The following is a 23048-nucleotide window of genomic DNA, read 5'->3' as shown; positions in this document are numbered from 1 at the left end:
AGCCCTGACTTGAATCCGGTTGAAAACCTCAGGGGTCAACTGAAGACCAGGGTCCATGCCAGAAGACCATCAAATCTGGAGGAGCTTGAGAGGTTTGCCAAAGAAGAATGGGCTGGGATTCCTCATGAGATGTGTCAGAGACTTGTCACAAGCTACAACAAACGACTGCAAGCTGCTATCCAGCAAAAAGGATACACAACGGACTATTAGCATCAAGGGGGCTAATAATTTTGACCCTGGTAGTTTTTGGTTTTTGTTAAATATTTTTATTTCTGTGTGCGAAGTAAAATAATGCAAGCATCCAAAATAAAACTTGGATGCTTGGAAAAGCTGTGTTAAAAATTCCTTTATCTGTTTAACAGCACTTGGGAATTTTTTGAAAAAAACCTATAGGGGGCGCTAATAATTTTGTTGTCAACTGTACATTTTTAATATCCGTCTGCATGCCATAGAACAACACTGGAAATCATACACTGGATAGAAGGAAATTCTAGCACAGCATAATATGAGTAATTATTTAACTAGCTGTATAATACATCACAGCTACAGCACTGTGATTTGAAACTCACCTCTGATTCTGTGGAGCTCATCGATGAAAGAAAGAGCGAACAATCCAACACCTTTCACAGCAGCACAGAAGTGAAGGACTGAGGGTGAAGACGCAGTCTGCGTTCGCCTCTATTGACATGTGGGCAAGTGTGTTTGTGTCAACGCTTGTCCCGCTGTGTCCTGTATCTCAGCCAGTGCGTCAACAACAGATGTGCACACCAATGGGAAAGAGAATCCTTGTCTAAGCTCACGGCTTCAGAGGTCCCCAGAGAGGGCGCAGGACACTAATGTAAGACGGGTGGTTCAACACCTCGCCAGGATGAACAGAACACAGCCTTCGTCACACTTCTTTGTATAGAATTTTACAAGTCATCAACACTCTGACTGTAAACATCTCTGCTATTTGTCCTTGAAATAGAGAACAAAACATATACATGTTAAGATCTTGAGACGAGACATGCAGACAAGTGAAACAGAGAAGAAGAAAAATGCAAGCTTGCAAACAGAGCTTGAATGAAAGTAACAGGCACCGAAGAATTAAATGAAGTGAAATGAAAAGTAATTCTGTGGCGTGACATGCCTTTTTATAGACACTATGGCCTGTGGTCATAATCATGACTTAGAAATAGCAGCCACCTGTTGGAGCTGGAGATTCCAGCACAGAACTAAGTGGTGGGCTGGTCTCTGGTGGGAAATGGAAACAAGCCGGATTTACACACCCGATCACGGTTTGTCACAGAAACAGGGAACAGAGCCAGAAGGCTAAGCATTACAGATATTCCTCATTATATTAAGATAAGAAGTAACTTGTAAGGTCTACCCATAATCTGCCTGGCCAATTATCAGCAATATATGGTATTTTAAAAGATTTTTTCTAATCGTCAGCTGTTATTTGTTTGCTGTTGTTGTTTTTTGTTTGTTTGTTTGTTTGTTTTTTTTACCAATATCTGATGAAATCATTTTAAATGCACTACTTTGAGTCTGATGCAGCTCTCTATCTGTAGTCACTCAGTTTTCTCTGGCAATGTCCCATCCACAGCACTCTGACTGGTTGAATATTATGAGTATCTTTCAAAACTGAAGGACAAATCTTGAAAGGGTTCTATTAAATTAAACATATCCATCCCTCCATTATCTATACACCGCTTAATCCTCACTAGGGTCGTGGGGGGAGCTGGAGCCTATCCCAGCTGACTCAGGGCGAAGGCAGGGGAGACCTGGACAGGTCACCAGTCTATCACAGGGCTACACTTAGAGACAGACAACCAAGCACACTCACATTCACACCTACAGACAATTTAGAATCACCAATTAACCTCAACATGTTTTTGGACTGTGTGGGAGGAAGCCAGAGAACCCACAGAAAACCCACGCTGCAATGAAACATATGTAGAACAGAAATAAAGAAAAGCAATTTCAACATTTTGTATCAGAAAATGTATTAGTTTAAATTTTCCTTTTTACTGCAAATCTATATTGGTTGCAAATATCAGTTACCAGTCTCTTATTACAAATAACATCACCCCTAAAAAACATAATAACCTGTAGACCCTGAGTAGCTAGACCTAATAAAAAAAATTGGCATTGCATATTCGTGTTGACAGTGATATAGCATTTGTAGGATTCTAATTCATATAAGAACTAAGTGAAGACTGTGTGAGACTGACCAAATCACTGATTTTAGTGTAATTTTTGATAATAGAATAGAATGGACAGAAACTGGATCCTTAAGCAGGCACATTATTCAAAATTGTTTTTAAAAATATATGCTATCAGCAATGATTTAAAAGTCCATGACAAAACAGCACAATCAACGCTGTTATGCCCAATACAGCTTCATGTGGCATGACATAACACTGTATTAAACGAGACAAGGAATTCCCATGTGATAAGGAGCCACAAAACATCTAAAGTAAGTGATTAAAGGAATGGCTGTTACTTATATGTTATTGTTTACCTAAGGATTGATTATTAATATTATGTCCTGAAATGTCTGGAAATGACAACACAGTGTGAATTTTAAATGCATACAAAAGAAAAAAACACATACACAAACCTAGTTAGTGCAGCAACACAACCAAGAACCAAAAAACAAAAATAACTGCTCATTACCTGAGGTAAGTCTATTTTTCATTATCAGTAAAAAGATTAGCTGAATGCTCCTATTCAACAGTTCACTCAATGAGTGCACTGACCTTCAAAAGTGCTTGTAAGGCCTCTTGATAAAAAGATGTTTATTTACTAATCAAATTTAAAACATTGGTCCTTCAACATCGATCTCACTTTACTGGCTTAATAAAATACAGTGTGTGGGTGTCTGAAATCGCAGTTCACATTTCTGGCCATCATCTAACCATGAAGAGGTTATTGAAAGCAAGAGAACAAGGTCTTTTAATATGTGCTCTGAACTTCAAGAACAGAAAATAAAGTGGCATTTTGCTACACATTATGAAAGTGATGTCTATTGTTCATATTTGTTTTGAATACATACACACACTCCATTTTTTTAAGCTTTGGTCACACAAACAACCTTTGCTTAAAACTTGCTGTCTCAAAGAAACAGTATCTACTGGTAATAATATCCACTTAGAAAAAAAAAACAGCAACTGTCCCACCTATGTCTAAATCCGGAGTGGGATTTTGCAGTGGCTATCACATAAAGCAAAAAGATGACATTCAAGTTTTTGTTTTCCACATAGAACTTGAACAAGAAGATATCGTGATGGCGCGCAACAGTTTTGCTCCTGTCAGGTACAGTTCTGACACATATTTTTGTTTTGTGATGTTTTCTTAACTACTTTTTCATTCTTATTTTAACACAAATTATGCATGAAAGTAATTTATTCCTTTAATGTATATAAACAATGCAAAAATGTATTAGTGTTCATAAGCTCACTGTTTTTAAATTTTGTCTTCACTATTGATTAGACAGCAGGCAATACATGACCGGAGGTTCTGCATCATATGGATCAACTCGATGGTGAATTAACAAGCGGATAAGCGAATCGCAGAGCTGCATTTAGAATTCCTTCTCATGAACCACGTGCTGAGAGAGGAAATGAAAGCTGAGCTTCAGGACCTGAGATAACTAGTTATGGAACAAGCAAGAGAGCGATCCCTCTTTTATAAGCTGGATGTGATGTGGAGGATGGCATTAAGCTGGCTAAGCAAAATGGAAGAAGAAAACAAGGCTGATGAGGGTAAAGAAGGAAAAGAAAAACCTCTGGACCTAAAAAGATTAAGCTTACGTTTTTCTGAAACACACTCTGATACTAACAGCAACTTGAAAGTGACTAATGTGTTAGATGCTTCAGTGGCTTCAGTGATGCTCACACCAGCTCAAAACCAGCTAAATGCAGGAAAAGGAAATACCAAAGACTTTCATCAGATGATGTCACTGTCTGTGACAACAGCCAGTCAATGGAGGAATCAGACAAGGAGGAAAACACGAATCAAAAGAACACAAAAAAAAAACAACACAAAAAGGAATCCCTTTCATGCAAACCCCAGCTCAACCAAGGAAGATGAAGTAATGTTCTTTGGGGAGACAACAAAAGGAGAAGAGGCTTTGGTGATGGAGAGACAATGGGAGGAATGGATGGACAAGCAAGGATTCAGAGGAAACCACAACAACGCAAAGCCAGTTGACCAAGAGAGTACTGTAAAACAGGGAGAGGCAGCACTTCCTGTGCCAGAGAGAAAAATTAAAGAAAACATGAAAGCAGCGGACACCTTGAAGAAAATGAAAACATATCTCAGTGACTCAATTCATCCTCACACACTTTCTGGGTGGAAGAGATTTGAAGATGAGGACTCAGCTCATGAAAACATTTTTCATTTATGTTTTTGCCATCCTTTACAAAACACCCAAAAGTTAGGTATTCAACAAATAAAACATTCTGCATAACAGATACAGCTTTAATAGACTGATTACAGATCTGCAATGTGTCAGTGCTGGAGAGTGCATCTTTGCATCTGGAGTGCTGGTCAGTGGCAAAAAATAAATAAATAAAATCATCTTCTTTTCAAATCCTGCTCCCTACTCATAAACAGTTGATATTCTAAGTTCTTATCTTCTTCAAAAGGAAATCTTGAGTTGGGAGAAAGAATCCATAATTCATACAGCAGAACAGTTCTCTTGCTAAAAATGTATGGCAGGGATGCAGATGAAATGTTTCCAGACGCCTACGTTAACTTTTATCTATCAGGGGGAAAAAAAAATCTTATCACACGCCCATCTGAAAGTATCCCAGCAACTGAGTTTTCTACTAAGAGTTACGATCTTGGTCCTGAAGCCCACAAAGAATGCCGTTAGAGATTTCAGACTTTTAGGTTTTAGTCAATTTAAAACACAATTGTGTAAATCTGACTCTTTCAACAACAAAATATCACTGAACAATATTTAGTGATATATTTGTGTACACTGGAAATGATTAAAATACTTTAACATGAAGTTTCACCGTCATTAGAATCACTTAATATCACCTATGAAAAGACACTATGATTGGTATGTACTATGCCAAGTTTCTTTCCTTCCATTCAAGATGCATTGTACAATGTGAAGGGTATTACAATGGCATGTCATGTTAGGCATAATAAATCTTAACCTTCCCTACCTATGTCTACACAGTGACTAGCATGGCAAACATGAGTGAGGAAGACAAAAAAAAGGGATAAATAAAAAAGGAAAAGGTGAGATTCTTTCAGAGTCAAATTTAACAGTAGTTCATGTCCAATTGCATTTTAATCTCAACGAGGGAGCACAGTGTGCAAAAATGAGTGCAGCGTGTGAACAGTGGCCCTGGTGTGACATTTATGGATTGCTAAGCATCATATGCATCCAGTCAGCCAAAAGCCTCACTTATCACACGCTGCCAGTTTCCTCCCTTCCCTCCAGAGATCCATGTCTGCTTTGTACCAGTAGGTGGCACTAAGTCCCTTCCAAGCTGCAGCAAAATGAGCAAAATGCAGACACAAGATAAGCATTTCCAGTAGAGCGCCTAACTGATATTACCCAACATTTCTCTCTCCAAAGTAAGACAGACTCTGATTTGGCACTCTCAGGTTCTCTCCTAAGAGGCTGAGCTGACCCCTCAGCTGATCCCCAGTGCACACAGAGACAGCATCCAGGAAAACAAGCACACAAATATCAGAGTAATGTTGCTGTTGGTTGTAGTTGTCTTTTGTTTTCTCTACTGTGGACTTCTCTTTGCTGATCATGTGTCAAAATGATGCAGTCCAAGCCCTGAATAAAAGCATACCCCCAGAGGGACGCCAGCTTCTCAGGGAAAAGCCGCTGAAACGACATTTATAAAATGATCAATATAAGCTTTCATGGTTTAAAAGGCAATTTTGAGCAAAGATTAAATGCAAGTTGACATGTATCTGATTACCTAAAATCAAGTAAAATGATGTTTCTGCAAAAAAAGCTTTCCAAGTGTACTGACAAACGTACAGCAGCAGCAGCTCCGTTTATTCTCCGTTTTATTCCTAAAGTCAATCTACTGTGATCATTGTGAGTAAAAGAGAGATACTGGGAGCGTTACTTCAAAGCCTTGTGATGTTGTCACTGACTGGCTACAATGAAACACAAGTTTATGTGTAGGAGATAAACAGGGATCTACACCCCAGACATTTCTAAATAAAACCTCAAACTATGTGTGTCAATGCTTTTCAGCACCAGAAACGTAAAAAGAATCTGTATGATACTGATCTCTCACACGTCATGCAAACAAAGATACAATGGCGTCACTGAAAGTGTGCATGAAAAACTATACAGGTCAGCAAGCTTTCATCTGCTGTCACCACTGCCATTTTTAACATCATCAACATCATCATCATCAACATCTGACCTGCAGGATGCTTTAATTAAACAAAGCGCTTATGTAAAAAACACATCTAGCTTTGCTCGGCCATGATGAAGAGCATCCTTCCACACCAATGTTTAAGGACAGCAGTCGTCACATCTGCAGGCTGTCTGTCTGCATCATGTTGGGATGGCAAGCAAACAGGCTGAGCCGAGTTCACCCGAATCTCCTGTAACCTTTGTGAGGAAATCGAATTTGCCACATTGTCTTATCTGCTATGTAATAATAGAAAAGCAGGATGGGGTGGAAGTCCAACTCTCAAGATTGATCACATCGTAATAATGACCTTCTTCTCTTCTGTTCTACTATATTTTCTTGTACTCTTATCTGAAATTCCCCTCTATTTGAATTTTTCCTCAACTAGCACTGCTATATTTTGTTGCATTAAAGGGAACGTGCTTTCTTTGTGCTCCACTGACGTCATGGCGATAAGGGAATCTCCCCCGAAGCCACTGTTTTTACCACTGTTACTCATCGTAAGCTGCGTAAGGTTTCAGTTAAGTGCTTAAATGTAAATGTTGTGAAATATTAAAAAGCCCGTTTTTTTATTGAAGTTTATTCTACAAAACTGGTACACCAATTCCCTCAGCTACAGTCTAGTAGCATCAGAAAAACTCCTACGTTTGCCTTGAGCAAGCTGAACTACTCAGTGGAATCAGACTTCAGCACAAATCGGCAACGTAGTCGTGAATTTATGTATAAATCACAGTTTACCGACAGAACTAAACCAACCGCTCTGAGACAAAACACACAAACACAGAATGGTGAAGCTATTCAGTAGCTAAAGATATGAGTAGACACACATGTAATCTTAATTACACAGTTTTTGATGTAACCTCTGACTCACAGATTACCAAATCACATAATTAGAGCAAAAAAACAAAAATAAAAAGAGAAAGAAGCATACCACGTAGGTAATTCAGTCCCTTTTCCATTCGTCCAATAAACAAACATCGACCATATATGAAGTGTTAGTGAGTTTGATACTAGACAGCTTACACATAAGCAAATGCATGTTGAAACGCCAAGAAAACTCAAACTTGTACAGCCAACTCTTCATGTGATCATCTGTCATGATACAGCACTAGTAACCAGACTTCCACAGGTCGTGAAACGGCAGTAAAAACTGACCGACAATTTCAACTCCATATCAGTCCTGTAGCAGCTTCGGTTCATTTTCTTCTGCTACAAAAATGACCAAACACTGGGTACAAATCACTGAATAAGGTGAGGTGGATGTAAATAAATACTTTCCGCTTGCAAATACTTCAGCACCAACTCTCTTTCAGCCTGTGCCTCTGTTGTCCTCATTCTCTCTCTGGATCAATACGGTGCCTTTTCAGATGATTACAATGGCTTCCCAGGAAACCCAATAGACACATAAAAACATTCCCTGGAGTTCAAAGGCAGCAGATCTACTTACTACTTGATAAAAATGGAAGATTCTGCCCTGTGCTGGTTCCATGTTGTTACTGTAAGGCCTCATCGATCGACAATAACTTGGGAAATAGTGAAAGCAGACTACTAACAGTGTTTTGCCAAAAAATTAATTTTCACATTTCGTTCTGACATAATTAATCCAAGAAACAGATCAAAAGGTGGCACCGTCTGTACAATCTCGGCCCTACAGAATACGTACAATAATTACCTCATATATAGAAACAATACTGAACAAAGAGCAACAATAAGTTAATCAGCTCATTTGAAATTCTTGAGTGGTTTTAGGAGCAATGGGCCGCATTCATATTTAACAACGTGGACTTTTTTTTAATAAGGTACAGGGACACACCAAACATTAAGAGCACAATCAGCTCTCAAATGACATGCACACATGCCCTCTTAATATTCAGTACATCCAGCTCCCAGCCCAGATCCCATATTGATCTTAATGGACTGCAGGAACACTTATGACTGGATGGCGACTACTGGGACAGCTTAATCTATGCTACAGAGAGGCTCATTTGCAAATATTCAATATCTACTCACCACTGAGGAAGTGGGGCCTTCATTGAGTTGCAAATGATCTATATTTGAATTAGCATGAGAGACATGGACAAAAAAAAAAAAAATACCACAGCTTTTAGTCACCATGTGTTGTTTTGTCCGGAAAGAATGACCGCAGCCCACCTGTGCCATATTATTGTTGTCTGTCTGCCTGGGTCTGTCCTTGCTTTAATCTTGTGCATCCAACCCACTTATAAAAGCAGTCAGGGCACAGTTGCTTACAGATTTCAAGAGAGTAAGGAAGGTTAGAGAAAAACACAATAATCAGCAGACACAGTAGCTCCAAAACACACAAACTATGATGTAGGTCAACTGATGCTGTCACTCAATAACAGCAAAACTTTCCCTGACATTCAGTAAATATCGCATACAGTGGGATGCCATCCGTAATTCGACCACCCTCCCTTCTCACACTTCCCCTTCCTGCGCTGAGCCGCTGTTTTGGTCTGAGTCGGCTCAGTGATGATTAATCTGTGTGGGAGGATAGCATTAAGAGTTACAAAGCTAATTCCCTGGCTTCATCTATTGATTTACAGTCTGACCCATCTCCACCTGCTCTTTCATTACCATGCCTGGCAATCATGTCTGCCACTGCTTTTGGCTTTTGTTAATATACAGCGTGCGTTACTGTATTTAGAGAGTGAAGTAGGAGTTTATTTTGAGAATAACACAGCCACATCGCTCACCTTTTCTCTCTCTCTCTCTCTCTCTCTGTGTAATGCTGCCATTCACAAAGGCACATCAGCACCCCTGATTCATTTAGCAGTGTCATGCTTAACCTTGCTTATAATAGTACACTGGGCTCCTTCTAGTCTGTGTATGGGTGTGCATGCCTGTATATACCTTGATTGTATGTGCGTGTGTTTAAGTGTATGTGAGAGACCGTGTGATCGGGACTGGCGGAGACTGCAGAGAACAACGCTGGAGGGCAACACAATGTCACAGTGCAGAGTTCCCATCTTGCAGTACACAGACTGTTCTTCTGACTGGCAAAGATATGGTTTGGATTTGTCCTCAGAAAGCTCTTGTAAGGGAAGACTGCTGTTATCAGAGAGACTAACACTGGGATCAGAGGAGGGGAGATGTGAGACAGATCAGGAGACAATGAAGGTAAGGTTATCCCTCAAGGACATGGTGGAGGAGTGTTGAAAGGAAGAGACCTAATTTTTTTATTTTTTTTTTGATCACTGTGGGCACAAAGTGACGAAAACTCCTTGTGACCTTGCTGCAGGAACACTTCAGACAAGGTACCTTGAACAACCTGGCTGAATTCAACCTAATTCAACTTCTCTATTTTTAACGCCTGCATTTACACGATGTGTTTCTGATAATGTTGAAGTTCTTCCAGTATTTTGAATACATGACAAAGGATAAGGGAGACACAAGGACAACAGAAAAAAATTAGATAAGATATCCATCCATCCATTATCTATACACCGCTTAATCCTCATTAGGGTCATGGGGGGCTGGAGCCTATCCCAGCTGACTCAGGACGAAGGCAGGGGATACCCTGGACAGGTCACCAGTCTATCACAGGGCTACACTTAGAGACAGACAACCAAGCACACTCACATTCAAACGTACGGACAATTTAGAATCACCTATTAACCTCAACATGTTTTTGGATTTGTGGGAGGAAGCTGGAGAAGCCGGAGAGAACCCACGCTGCACGGGAGAACATAAAAACTCCACACAGAAAGATCCCGGGTGTCCTCACTGGGACTGGAACCAGCGACCTTCTTGCTGTGAGGCAACGGTGCTAACCACTGCTCCACTTTGCAGCCCCCTTAGATAAGATATGAAATGTCCAAATGCACAAAAACAGATTAATAACTTAAAATTGTAATAAGATTGTGCCGTTTACTCCTCTTTTCTGACCTATAATAACAAAAAAACAAGGAGACACTATGATGTCAGTGCACTAGTTCACAGCACAACCAACCAATAGAGCATAGTTATTCACATTCACACAAGTGGACAGTAAAAGCTTTTGATCATCAAGTTAAAAATTCTTGCATCCCTCAATAAAAAACAGACAAAACTGAAAGGTATCAAACAATATAAGCCTTAGCTCCCAGGCCTCCAGAAAACACAACTCAGCCACCACGCCCCAGGCTCTAACTAAAATTAAATCTTAATTTGCTGCTCACAATTTTATTTGACTACAGGTAACCAATCAAATTCGCTACTCCAGGTCATTCAGTGATTTTCATGGCTGACAAACTGACCTACTCCTGGCACCACGAGACAATCAATCACAAAGTGGAGAGTTAAAACCCATCAACATCCCCAGATGCTGTCAGTCATACTTTCGTCAATGTGAAAATGCTTCTTCTTCTTTTCTTTTTTTTCTTATTCTAAGATGCCCAGACATCTTCAGGGTCAGCATCAATCATGTGTCAGTGTCTGTTACAACTGAGGGTCCTCCGGGCTGTAATGAATCCTAATTTAAGCTGCCGTCAAGACACTTCCAGATTGCGACCGCGGGCTGTTTCCCAGTGCCCGTGATGCTGTTCTCAAAACACCGTTCAAAAACAAAACAGCCACAAGAAAGACATTAATTCCCACAGGACATCCAAACATAGCTCATTTCACAGTCACTGCATTAGCAAATGAGAACAAAAACTAATAAGTTACAGTATCTGACGTGCAACAAGATTAGTTTTCAAGATTTAGTTTTTTTTTTTTTTTTTAGTCAACAAACCGATAAAACTTAATGGAGCGATAGCAGCTGAATGAATCAGCAGGATGAGGAATGTTTAGAGAGATACAAAGATTACATGACTCACTTCTTAACACAACTTGTAAAACTTGTCAACATTTCAGGGCACTGAAGATACGCAATTTATTTTTCCACAAAGAGTAAATTGATTACAAATGAGCAAACCCTTATGTATTCAGACATGGCAGCATTTGAAAACTTTTAAGCAATAAATATATTTACTAACTCAGTTTTTAGTCCTAGCCATGTTCATCAGAAAACAGGTGTATTCCCTTCAAACATTACAATTCACCTTTTCTGTGACATTACATGAATGGAAATACCCCCCACACATCTTTTACATTGGATATATTTAGCATTACGCTTTGAGTGGATAGTCTCTGTGACACAAAAACCTACTTCCCTGGTTGGTAAGTGTTAAATATTTTAAAGTACTCCATATGAGCTGAGCAGAAGAAAGAAAGAAGGAAAGACGTGGAGGCATGACTGATAACTGGGATTTGGATACTGAGTCTCAGAGTACACAGAATAAACAGACTGAGATTTGTTCTCTTTAGTACATTGTTTTCTTTCAAGGACAGCTTTCTTCTTCATATCTTGCAAATTAAAAGCAATGAAAAGTAGTAGACACACTCAGAAGCAAAGTCATGACATTGTTAACAACTGACGTTAACATATGGACAAAAGTTACAAAGACAGGAGATGATTAGGGAAGGTGACCAACGCTTATGGCATCTGTTTAATCCTACTTTAAGTAGACTCCCAGTTTGACTTGAGATGCTACCAGACAATACACTGGCTTTCCTGTTACATGTGAAACTCAACACCATGGACAGCGACACTTCAAGTAACGAGACAAAAGAAAGCAGACTCAAGGAGCTGAGTCTAAAGTACAAATCACTGTAAAAGCCAAAGGTGAAAGAAGTATTTACATCCATTACTTACGTCTAAGTATCAACCAAGAAATGTAATATTAGTCCTTTCAGAAGAAAAGTCCTGCATGAAACATCATCCTTAAGTGAAAGGGCATAAATATTAGCAGCAAAATGTAGTTTTGTAGTAGTATTAAAGTAAAACTATTAGTTTGATCTCTCTGGCTGATTTATTATAATGACAACATTAGATTATTAATGCTAAGTACCATACTATGACTGCTGCTGCTGCTGCAGGTGGAGCTAGTGCGAGTTTCATAAACATGGACTCCAGATCCAAATCTGAGGGCTCATGAGACGATTAATGTGGGAGGACAAAACAAAAGACTAAGCTCTCATACACAAATCTGATTTAAGATTTTTGAACTCTTAGCCTAACCTTTGGATTTGGGTGACACACTGGGCCATTTCAATTTACTGATTAAAAAAAAAAACATGTCAGAAGTTTAGAGGATAGAATCCCTACTTGGTGGAGCTGTTAACAACTCAGAGACATGTGAAACTACACACTGCTTTTTGTGAGACACCAGAAGCCAAGAAGGTTGGAAACCACTAGTTTAATATTTAACACTGTTGTATCTTAAAAACTTGCTGTATTATTAATTGTGTTCATTTCAAAAGCAACTGATGCAGTCAGACGTAGAGGTAGAAGGTCTTCCAGGGTTAACTGGACCCCAAGAAAGAATATGTGCAAAACATTTGTTGGTATTTATTATAGACTTTTATACTATGTTCAACAAATTTTCTGATAAGTTGACCTATTTTTAGTTCCAAATGTATGACAAATGTCGCTCTTTTTATATTTAAAAATAAAAAAAAACAATACCTTTCACCTAAACTAAATGGCCTGAGGTGCAAAAGACCCCAAAAGTCCTGAATAGGGATAAAGTTGCATAAAGTGGAGATACTCAAGTAACGTACGAGTATTGAAAAAACTGTACTTTAGCACAGTACTTCCACTAAAGTACTCAAGTACAGCACAAGTATCTCAAAATTGTACTTGAGTACAGCAGTTGAGTAAATGTACTTAGTTACTTTCCACCACTTGCAAAAGCAAAAAAGGCACAGATGTTATTAGTGAATGTAACACTAAAGCTTGACTCACCTGTGCTGAACCATTACTGGTTTATTTATTACAGCACTTCCACAGTATTTCTCGGGGGACGTGGGCACGTGGGCTATCAGGGCTTTCTGTGTGAAACACGGTTCGTTGATGAATTTGATGAAAATGACGCAGAAGAGGTGCTGAAAGGACTGGGAACACAGCAAACATCCTAACTTTCTAAACTGCATGTATTATTATAAACTAAAACACACTCACAACGCTTTCCACCCTGTGTATAAAAGCGCCGAGTAACGCTGTGAGCTGTTCACTTTGACACCTCAGCGTGTCCGGAAGTCTGTTGGCAGTTACAGCTGTTGGTCGGAGGAAGTTAGCTAGCTCGCGGTGCTAGCTTAGCCGCTAGCATGCTAACTTCTTTCACCTCTGAACTCGTCTGACCTGGATGTTTCCACAGGTGCGGTAGTTTCTGGATTTTCTATGAGGTTATGGCGTAGACTAGGCCATGGCAAATACATTTAGCTAAGGTATATGTATGTAGTTAGCTGTGGTAATGGTACGAAATCATTAGATAGGCACAGTGGCGGCTGGTTAACAGGCAGGGGAATCACATTTCGTTAGCCTCATAGCATACTTGCCTAAGTCATATTTTCATGTTTTTGGGAAACGAGAAAAAACACAATTTTTAGAAATGACATTGGTATTTATTATTGATTTTTTAACAGTGCATTCAACCAGATGTGATTGGCCAATGACATAGGTAGAAAGACAGGATGATGCAGAAGTGATAGGAGAGTAAAGTTAGGCAAATATCTCAATTTGACCAAAAAATGACTTAGGCAATTATGCTAAGAGGCAAACGATTTGCAAGTTCAGCCATGTTGAGTTGTGAAATGTAAATATAACGTTCCTGTCAAATTCTATTGTGAACACATGTAGATAATTTTCGGCCCATGTGTGTAAAACTGATGTAGAAATACAAAAACCGTGTTGTTTTATAAAGTGAGAAAGGAAAAATAAGAGTTTTAAATATCAAAAGCAAGATATATTATGAATACTTTAAATATTAAGTAATATAAAACTTTAATGTTAAACATACAACAAAGAAACACGTGCATGAAATAACAATGGAAAAAATGAATGTGGGTTCATTTGTATCCATGTTGTGCATTAGAAGAAGTACGTTTGTTTTTTTGTGGGTTTATTTTTTAATTATCTCTACTCTCTCTCTCTACTTCAGATGCTATTACAGAAGATATTTTAACCCATTGTACAGCTGCTAGCAAAGTGATTGAATCAGAATGAAACTATATACCTTGTTTTGCAGTTGAACTGCAATAGCCTTAAGGAAGACAAATAGCCAGAGGGAACATAAATATTAATGAAGAGGAGTCAAAAAAAAAAGGAAAAAATGTGTAACAGCAAGCATGTTAGGTAGGAGTGGCAAGATATAGATGCTCATTAAATTGCTATTTAAGTCACATGAGTTCATAATAGATACGATAAATGTCTGTGTAATGGGTAACAGGAACTCATAATCTGTATTTTCAATTATTTTTGTAGCAATGTTAAAGCAGAGTAAAGCATATCTGAAAATGAAGCTGCCACAGTTAGTATTATGAGTATGTACTTGATATATGTCCGGCTTCTAGCAGGTAGCAAGGTTACTGTGCCTGAGAGTGAAGGCTAAAGAGCTGATCATAACAGTAAAGGAACACTGAACAATATCTCTATGAAGGAGAGGAAGAGAGTAAAGCCAAGAACGTGATGCAAGCACTAGAAACAACGTGATCCATCAGTGCTGTATACATAAAGTGAAGATAACAAGAGTGACAGCAGACTTAAATTAGACAATATTGGCTCACTCGGCTTCAGTACAAACACGCATGTATGAAAAAAAAATATTGAAACCTTCTGATCCACTGAAACCTATTCGTCTAGATGTGGAACAAAAGAGTAAGAAATAAATCTTGCAAAATGAGAAATGTACAGTTAAAATGACAAATATAGTATTCATACTAACTCTTCTCAGGGTGAAAAACAGCCTAAAAAAAAGTCAGGATATAACGTGAGCTCATTCTCTGTCTTCAGATTCATAAGTCATTTTGACACATGAAATATGGCGCGTACAAAAAGGGACTGAAACGTAATATCTGGAAAATGGCTCTAATAATTTTCTGTTTCAGCTGGTGCTTTCCCATGTTTTATCGTAGCCTTTGCACACATATAGAAATACACGCGTACTAAAATCTAATCTGCATTGAAAGCAGCAAAACTTAGCAGGTTTTTTTTTTTCCTGTGTTGAGTCAATAATGAAATTACTTCCACAGCTTGGCACCAATCCCCATCACTCATTTTACAGATCAAACCATAAAATAGCTTTTTGGGTGTTCCATAGCCTCTTATTTAATTTATAATATGGCTTAAATCTTTACGTGGTCTCATTTTAGTATTGGGAAGTTGTATGCACTCACCTAATGCTTGGGTTTATGTATAAAAGTGCATGATTTAAGTTGTAATCCTTGTTGGGTTAGAGTGCATCATCTATGCACTTGCAAATTCTGTATATGAAATCAGTGTGCATGCACCAAAACGTGAACAAATAAATTGTTAGCTAGATTATTTTTCCTGTATTTTTGTGATGCTGAGTCCTAATTTGACTTCTTTTTGCCCTAGGTACTAATAAACAATGTCTAATCTCATCTCATCTGTTCTCCCTCCACCTTATTCCAGCCTTTGCACTCTTCACATCGTCTCTCATCTTATCTCATCTCATCCCATCATCATTTCTTATTAACTTTAACCCATCTTCATCACCTTTATTTCCTCTCATCACTCATTATGTAATGCCCCCTCTTCTCATTTCTCCTTGCCCTAACCTCATTACATATTAGACTGAGATCATACTGTGCACTTTATACTTGTAATTGTATATGTATACAGTCCAGCTAACAACAAATGACTATATCACTGTACTATAACCTGAGACGATGACGCCACATTGAGTGTTTACAACTGCTCTCTCCTTTTCTAGGCATGAACAAAGTCTAACAAATGACCCGCAGAAGCTTGGGTAAGCATGGCAACAACAGAAGGTAACTCGAGGCTGAATGCTAAAACTTTATTTGGCAACCTAAGATCTCTGCATATTATGTAACTGCACAGTGTTATGATGAAGTTGTAAGATCAATCTCAATGAAATCACTACGCTTGCTTTCTTTTGCCTCTTCAGCTGAGTACGCTGCACTTTCCGTAGAGAATTAATGGGTAAGAGATCTTTCGCCAGCTCCGGCAGGGGCAGAAGTGTACTTAAAATGCTTAAATCACTTTTTGACAGCGATCTGGATGATGCTCAGAAGCAGGTCTGGACCACTTCAAAAGTGCTGAGATGAAACGCTTATAGCAATAACTGCTGCCCCTGAAACTGAATGCACTTCACACACACTATGTCTTCGGTGTTATTCCCATGCTATTAAATATCCGAACAGCCTGTCTGAAGTGACCTGCTGTAGGTGGTGAACTGGACCACAAGCAGGCAACGAGGCACAAGTCCAGAGATGACATTCAAGACTACTTTTTTTTATTATTTTTTATTTTAATTATCACTCTTGTCTGTTGCCTTCACAACTGGTCTACACGAGCTGACATGTCCCTCTGATACTGTTTCTCCTGGGGCACCCTGACTCAGCACGTTGAATGGTGTGGGAAATATCAGCCATCAGTCTCTGATATTAGTGGCGACTTTTGGTGATGACTGTTTGCCATCTGGCTGCTTTTCATGAAAAGAAAATGCTTTATGAACCCCTGAGCATACGTGGGTCTGCTGCACAGTCTGCACACAGCCAAGGACACTGTGACAGATGGACTGTGAAGCTAAGGGACAGTCTTTATATTGGAAGAAAAGAATGTGAGCCGCCAATAGGAGGCTGTTAAAGCAATCAGGGCGTGTGTAACCTGTGCAGAAATCCATTCAGGGATTCTTTAATTGAAATAATCAGCCAGGATGTGTACCATGGGATGGTAGGGATGGTGACATGATTATCAGCAGTTTGTGGTGTAAGCTGTTGCTGATGATCACATAGGTCTGCACTGGCACTGCTTGTACTGATCTTGCCAATACAGTCGTGCATGCTACAGGACAGAGTAAAGAAATCAGTGGACCGGAAAATCAATGAGCGCATCACATGATAGGAGCAGAGACGGCGACGCAGCGTCATGAAACTTGTCTCCTTCATTTAATTTCCAGTGCGATGAAGTCCGGCCCGCTTCCTTGAGGATTTTAACCTTTGCAATAACCTTACTTGGTAGTAATGGGTGACCTGCTAGATGCGTGTGCTACTACACGACTCTTTACTCACAGAATCACTTGCGTTTTTACGCAGCTGCTCCTCCTCTCCGAGCCCCGCGGCCGGGTCCACCACCAGCTTCTCGAAGCACGCCGAGCCGAGAGAGGAGCTCTTCTGCTGGTACATGATCAGCTGGGATACGGGCAGTTTGGGGCTTCCGTGCCCCGTCAGCTCCGGTTTGCTCCCCGTGGAGCCAGAAGCTGCTCCAAGGGTCTGTAGCAGAGGCTTTCCGTCGCTGCTGGTGCCGGGGACCGCGTCGCCTCCAAGAGACTTATCTCCTTCAAAAGGTGCCGGCGTAGAGCATAGGTTCGGCTGAGACGACGAAAACACCCGGTCCAGTTGTTTCTTTTTCCTCTTAAACATCCACAACCCCGACTCCTTTTTGTTACCCTCCGCGCCCCCGGCACCGCGACGCTCCGACCCCAGTTTAGGACTGAGCCATGGCTTGGTTTTCACTTGGAAATTCTTCCACATCCTCCGCTGGTAGGACAGAGACTCCTGTCCCTTGGCCGTGCTGTCCTCTTTGGGTGATTTTTGCTCCATGGTGCCTGTGCAGCAGCCAGCCAGCCTGAGCTCACTCTGTGCAGTGGAGGGATGTCACAGTTGGGCTGCTGCAGCTCGGGTGCACTTCACTGATGATCAGTTCAGAGCGCCAAGAACGAGACGCACGGTGCGATGATGAAGGGGGTGTCAGTCTCTCAACGAACCTTGTAGAACGTCTACCCAGACAGCTCTGTCAGTTTTGATCATGCTCTGCAGCACCGTGGTTAGACGGCAAGAAATGTCCTCATCTGCTGAAGATTCATCTCACTTCAGAGGCAAAGTTGGAGCTCATTGAATGACTTCTGCAAAAACAAAATAAAAAAATAAAAAGCCAAAATATGTTTGCAAAATGCTGCGCTTGACTGTCTTTGAAGTCCTGTTCTGTGCACTGTGTTCTACTAGGGGTTAGGTAAACTTGCCCATTAATTGTGATATTCAAATGAAGGACGAAGGATGCACCGCGCCTCCCTCTGGCCAACCATGTCACTTGACTGGATAATCTGTATGCTGGTGATTGCGTAACACAAGCCCACAGTGCCCAGCGGAGATGTTTATGATTCAGTTGTGGCTTCCCTGTCACCCTCATCTTTGTTTATCTCTTTGTAGTTTGACATGTGTGCGTGTGTGATATGTGCACAGTGATTTACACCTTTTTTTTTTTTTAAATTCTTTTTCAAAACACTGACCTTGGTCACCCCAGAGCTGATGGGCAGTCTGACACCTCAGATGTTTCATAGTCATGTTCTCTTTTGTGCCATGTGCATGTTCCTGCATTTGTAGCCATGTCTAGATGCGTTCTTCCCACCAAATAGGTCAGGCTTCAGAGAATGTTATCACCCACGTGCAGCAGCGTGCAGGCAGCACCGAGCAGCCTCTTCTCTGTTTAGTTACTGTGCTGCTATTGCTGCTGCGATGTGTATAATAACTCATTACGTCTTCCCCTCTGGTCCTTGTTTCAGCGCTGGCCTGTTCTGTCCCCTCGGTTAACACTGTGCCCATTTTCACATAAACACAAACAGAGGCAGTGAGAATGAGTACATCTTTCCGTCTGCACACGTACGCACACACAAGAGGTCACAGAATGACCTTTTATCTCCGAACCTGCACAAGTAAAATACAAAAGAGAGAGAATGTTATGCCTGGATGAACGTCATTAGACTAAACCGTTTGGGAGGAAGTGAATATCCAAAGCCTCGTGCGCTGCTTGGATGGGCATCGGTTCATGTGATGCGACCTTGGCATCACTTGTAGGAGTGATGATGCCGGTATAAGTGCTGTTGATGATGCTTTCAGTTGGGGGCGGTTTGCCTTGACCCATTAATAATGAGAAAATTGTAATCAGCCATCAGTGGCGTGTGATGATTTATAGCACCACTAACTTCTACAGAGGCGTGCATATAACCTCTGCAACCTTGTTTTTTATTTTTCTCTAGAGGCACCTGTGAGCCGTCTGGATGTGTGTCCAACATGGAATGAGAAGCAAATAACACGTTTTGTTGTGGCGTGGGATCTCTTTGCTCGGTAGCTCATTGATCCTTCAAAATGAAATGCTTTAATTACAACCAGTAGGCCAAACTAACTGCCCTCAACTGCACTTTCAGTTAAGTAAATGGAGATGTGAGAATGTGAGCCAAACAGTTCCTTTCTGCTGCCATAAGCTTTCTGTTAGGCTAGTGTGGAAAACTGATGAGTCTGCAATGGGCAGCCTGTCCTGTTGATAAGAGACTAATCCAGAATGTGGCTGCACACACCTGCACACAGACAGCAGACACACAGACGCTTGTGTTCTTTTACTGAATGCAAGTGCATGTAAATCAGTGCTACTACGGGACTTGACTCATGCTATATGATAATGCAGAGGCGGGTCTGGTTAAATTAAACATGATCGGTCCATAATCTTCGTCGTCACAATCAGAGATATGTTTGTTCGATAGCTACAGTGCCACATCATAAAAATACTTACATTGTGGATTGGATGCTGAGTTGATGTCTTTAATTATTTGGCCGGTATTGTCTGTGCCTGCTTCAAATAATCACATAATCTGTTTTAAAGCCTGTTTCAGCCACAAGACAGGACAGTTCATTAGCCACTGAAGTAATTCAACGTTTTAGTGCTTCACTCAAATAGCTACAGAGTAGTTTTTGAAAAATTCTGCTGTTAAACTTTGAAATGTTTCAAATGGGTATAAGGTTTAAACCAATGCTTGTACCTTTACTTTATGTGCAGGTACAGCTTCTGTCATCCTTGTACAGCCGGACAGAGTAGATTCAACCGTTCCATGGCAAATGGCTTTTCCTCCTATCAGTGTAAATATGGATTCACTCACTCAGAATGTTAATAAAATGTCAGTAGTGTGCATTTGTAATCTGTGCAGTGAATTGGTCACATACAGCTGCATTTAAAGCTCTACTAGATAGATGTTTTCTGACGTGTAAGACTAATTAAAGAGGGCTCAATTGTACTTTACTAGACAAATGCAACAAACCCTGGATTAATTAAACTCTTTTGTCAGTACTGGAAGATTAGTAGTTTATAACACCAGTGGAATGAAATGTTAAATACAATATTTGGTGACAGGAAATGAAATCCAATTTTTGAGGAAACATTTTATTAAACATTATCAAGTCACTAATGAAGTTCAAGACAGACGGTAACCAGTAACATTTTAATTGCGTTTGACAAAAGCGCATCTAGATGTGCTTTGATCACTGTTGTCATGAGAATTGCTGCTAAGTGCAGCGCTCAGTTACTCAGCTACATTTCTCAGAGTTACACCAATGTTCACACTCTGGTCGGCAAATATTTCTCTCTGCTGAGCTGAACTGCCTGACCACATAAACAATGCATCACTCTCACATTACTGTTCATGCTGGCAAAGCAGGCACACCCCACTCAAGGAGACCACAGTTACTAAGTGACAACACAAACACATGACCTCAAGAGCTGGCTGAAGGAAAGCACAGAACTGTGAGTATTCTGATATGTGAGGAATGAAAATCAGTGCTTAAAATATTCTAGGGAATCTATTATACTGTACAATATGGGTTTCATTATGCCTGCAGAGGAACATTTCAAATTTAAAAAAATGCAAATGTGAATGAATGATAGCACAGTGAACAAAGCAGTAAGGCTAAGAGAGCAGATTAGACACATCAGTTTAAGTAATATATGTAAGTAATAAGTTTGACAAAGCAATAAGGCTAAGAGCAGATTAGACATATTTGAGTGAAAGCTGCTACACCAATATATGTAATATGTGTTTCTTTGTAGAAGGATGTCACAGCAGCCCCATCCGAGTCACACCAGGTAACTATATTGACTTACTGCATTTCATCTTTTTTTTTGTTTTGTTATTTACTGCAGCCATCAAAACTATTACAGTATATAATCTAGTTGTTTTTTTTCACATTCCTTGGTTCATGTGGGTCACTAATTCAGTTTTAAAATCAATCTGGGTAGAAGTAGATAGATAAGTTCTATTTCCCCCCCAGCTGATGGGATGGAAATAAGGTTGGGAACCTTTCTAACACTGCTGTGAATCACATTGATAAAATTAATCCTTAATCCACAATAGCATCAGGCAGGGTGATGCAGCCTGCACAGGGACACAGAGACAATAACCCAAGGGCTTGAAAACCAACATCATCTCATTCTGTCTTCATTATTTCTCTGGGTGAATGAATGCTTTGTGGAATTATACTGTAAAAGGATTTTATTTTTATTTTTTTTGAATGTGTGTTGGTGCCTCCGAGGCTTGAAAATGTTGACATGACTCTGCATGATTTGCAGCCTGCACCTTTCAGTGATCAAAATCACCTATAAAGAGGTTTTAAAACGCTATGATTCAAAGCGTGCTTGTGTTTATTTCCTGATTCAGGCCTGATGTCTTGGAAGGTCATTTGAGCAGTCAGGATAGGACACTGGCTGTGCTGCTGGAGCAGGCGTTCAGGATCAAAGAGGAGGTGGCAGCAGGTCTGCAGTCCGGCCGTGGCTCTGTCCAAGTGGAGGCAGTTTCCCGCAAGCTCCTGGAGAATCACATACTCACCATCACACGTATTGTGCAACAGCTCAGCGTGGATATTCAGGTAGACAAATGGGTACATGGTGAAGGTTAACAAGGGTGCTGTCACATGCGCATTTTATTTTGCACTGCAGTTTTTGTACTGAAGCTATGTGACCCGCTTGTTTTGTAGCGAGTATATTGCACATCTTATTATGTGGGTGAAGTTGTCCATCTGTGTTGATTGTCTCCTTTTCTTGTGCACACGCTCTTCTCCTCTCCTCTCCTCGTCTCGTTTGATGTGCAGCACACCCACACCGGCACAGACTCATGCCCACAAACTCCCAGTTGATTTGATTACACCTGATAGAATGGTGCAGTGCCTGAATAAAGCCTTCAGGACTCCTCATCAGCAGCAGCTCATTGACATTTTGTCTGTTTAAGCAAAAAAGAAAAAAAAAACAGCTAATGATATGCACACAAGATGGTTAAATATATGCTATCAAGCTTAGATTCTAACTAGCGAGAGTTACTGGAAAGTGTATGGAAATTTGTCTGGCGAAACAAATGAGTGGGTGTTTGGACTCGTCTTCGACTGAGCAGAACATCGAGCCACACTCTGATAGCTGCTGTATTGAAGCAGGGCATCTAAATGAAATACACAGATCCATTAGTGCATACCAAATGGACCATTAACATGATTAGAATCTATCATTATCTGAAATATCACACGAATGCCTACCAGCTAATTAATTCTGCACATGAAGAAGTAGTAAGCTAAGTTGTGAAGTGAATACTCGGCTAAATCAAATGAAAGCTACATCACACAGTCACTGTTTGCTCTCATGGCAGGCCTCAGGGTAATCTCTTTGATGTTAGGTCATTGCACAGATGTGAACAGCCTATAGAGTGATCATTCATGCAAAGGTGGTGAATTATTTTGTGCCAATATTCATGTAGCCATCTCAGCAAAGGACACAATCTAGCTTACCCTCCATGTTTATTCTGACAACATTAAAATGGC

General features: G+C 40.2%; 2 protein-coding genes across 2 annotated transcripts in view; one reads left to right on the top strand and one right to left on the bottom strand.

Annotated features, from left to right (window-relative positions):
• Positions 1–18225, bottom strand: part of mctp1a (multiple C2 domains, transmembrane 1a) — a 145020-nt gene extending 126795 nt beyond the window's left edge. Inside the window, exon 1 of the mRNA XM_008288604.1 lies at positions 17493–18225. Coding sequence (XP_008286826.1) covers positions 17493–18023 — 531 coding nt within the window. The 5' untranslated portion in view covers positions 18024–18225. The remainder of the gene's footprint in view (positions 1–17492) is intronic.
• A 3073-nt stretch (positions 18226–21298) lies between these two features.
• The window catches only part of fam81b (family with sequence similarity 81 member B), a 10746-nt gene continuing 8996 nt past the window's right edge, over positions 21299–23048 (top strand). The window contains exons 1-2 of the mRNA XM_008288866.1: positions 21299–21330; positions 21902–22109. Coding sequence (XP_008287088.1) covers positions 21299–21330; positions 21902–22109 — 240 coding nt within the window. The remainder of the gene's footprint in view (positions 21331–21901; positions 22110–23048) is intronic.

Source organism: Stegastes partitus, unplaced genomic scaffold, assembly GCF_000690725.1.
Source record: "Stegastes partitus isolate 25-593 unplaced genomic scaffold, Stegastes_partitus-1.0.2 Scaffold13, whole genome shotgun sequence".
NCBI classification, from domain to species: domain Eukaryota; kingdom Metazoa; phylum Chordata; class Actinopteri; family Pomacentridae; genus Stegastes; species Stegastes partitus.
This window is presented reverse-complemented; position numbering and strand designations above follow the sequence as displayed.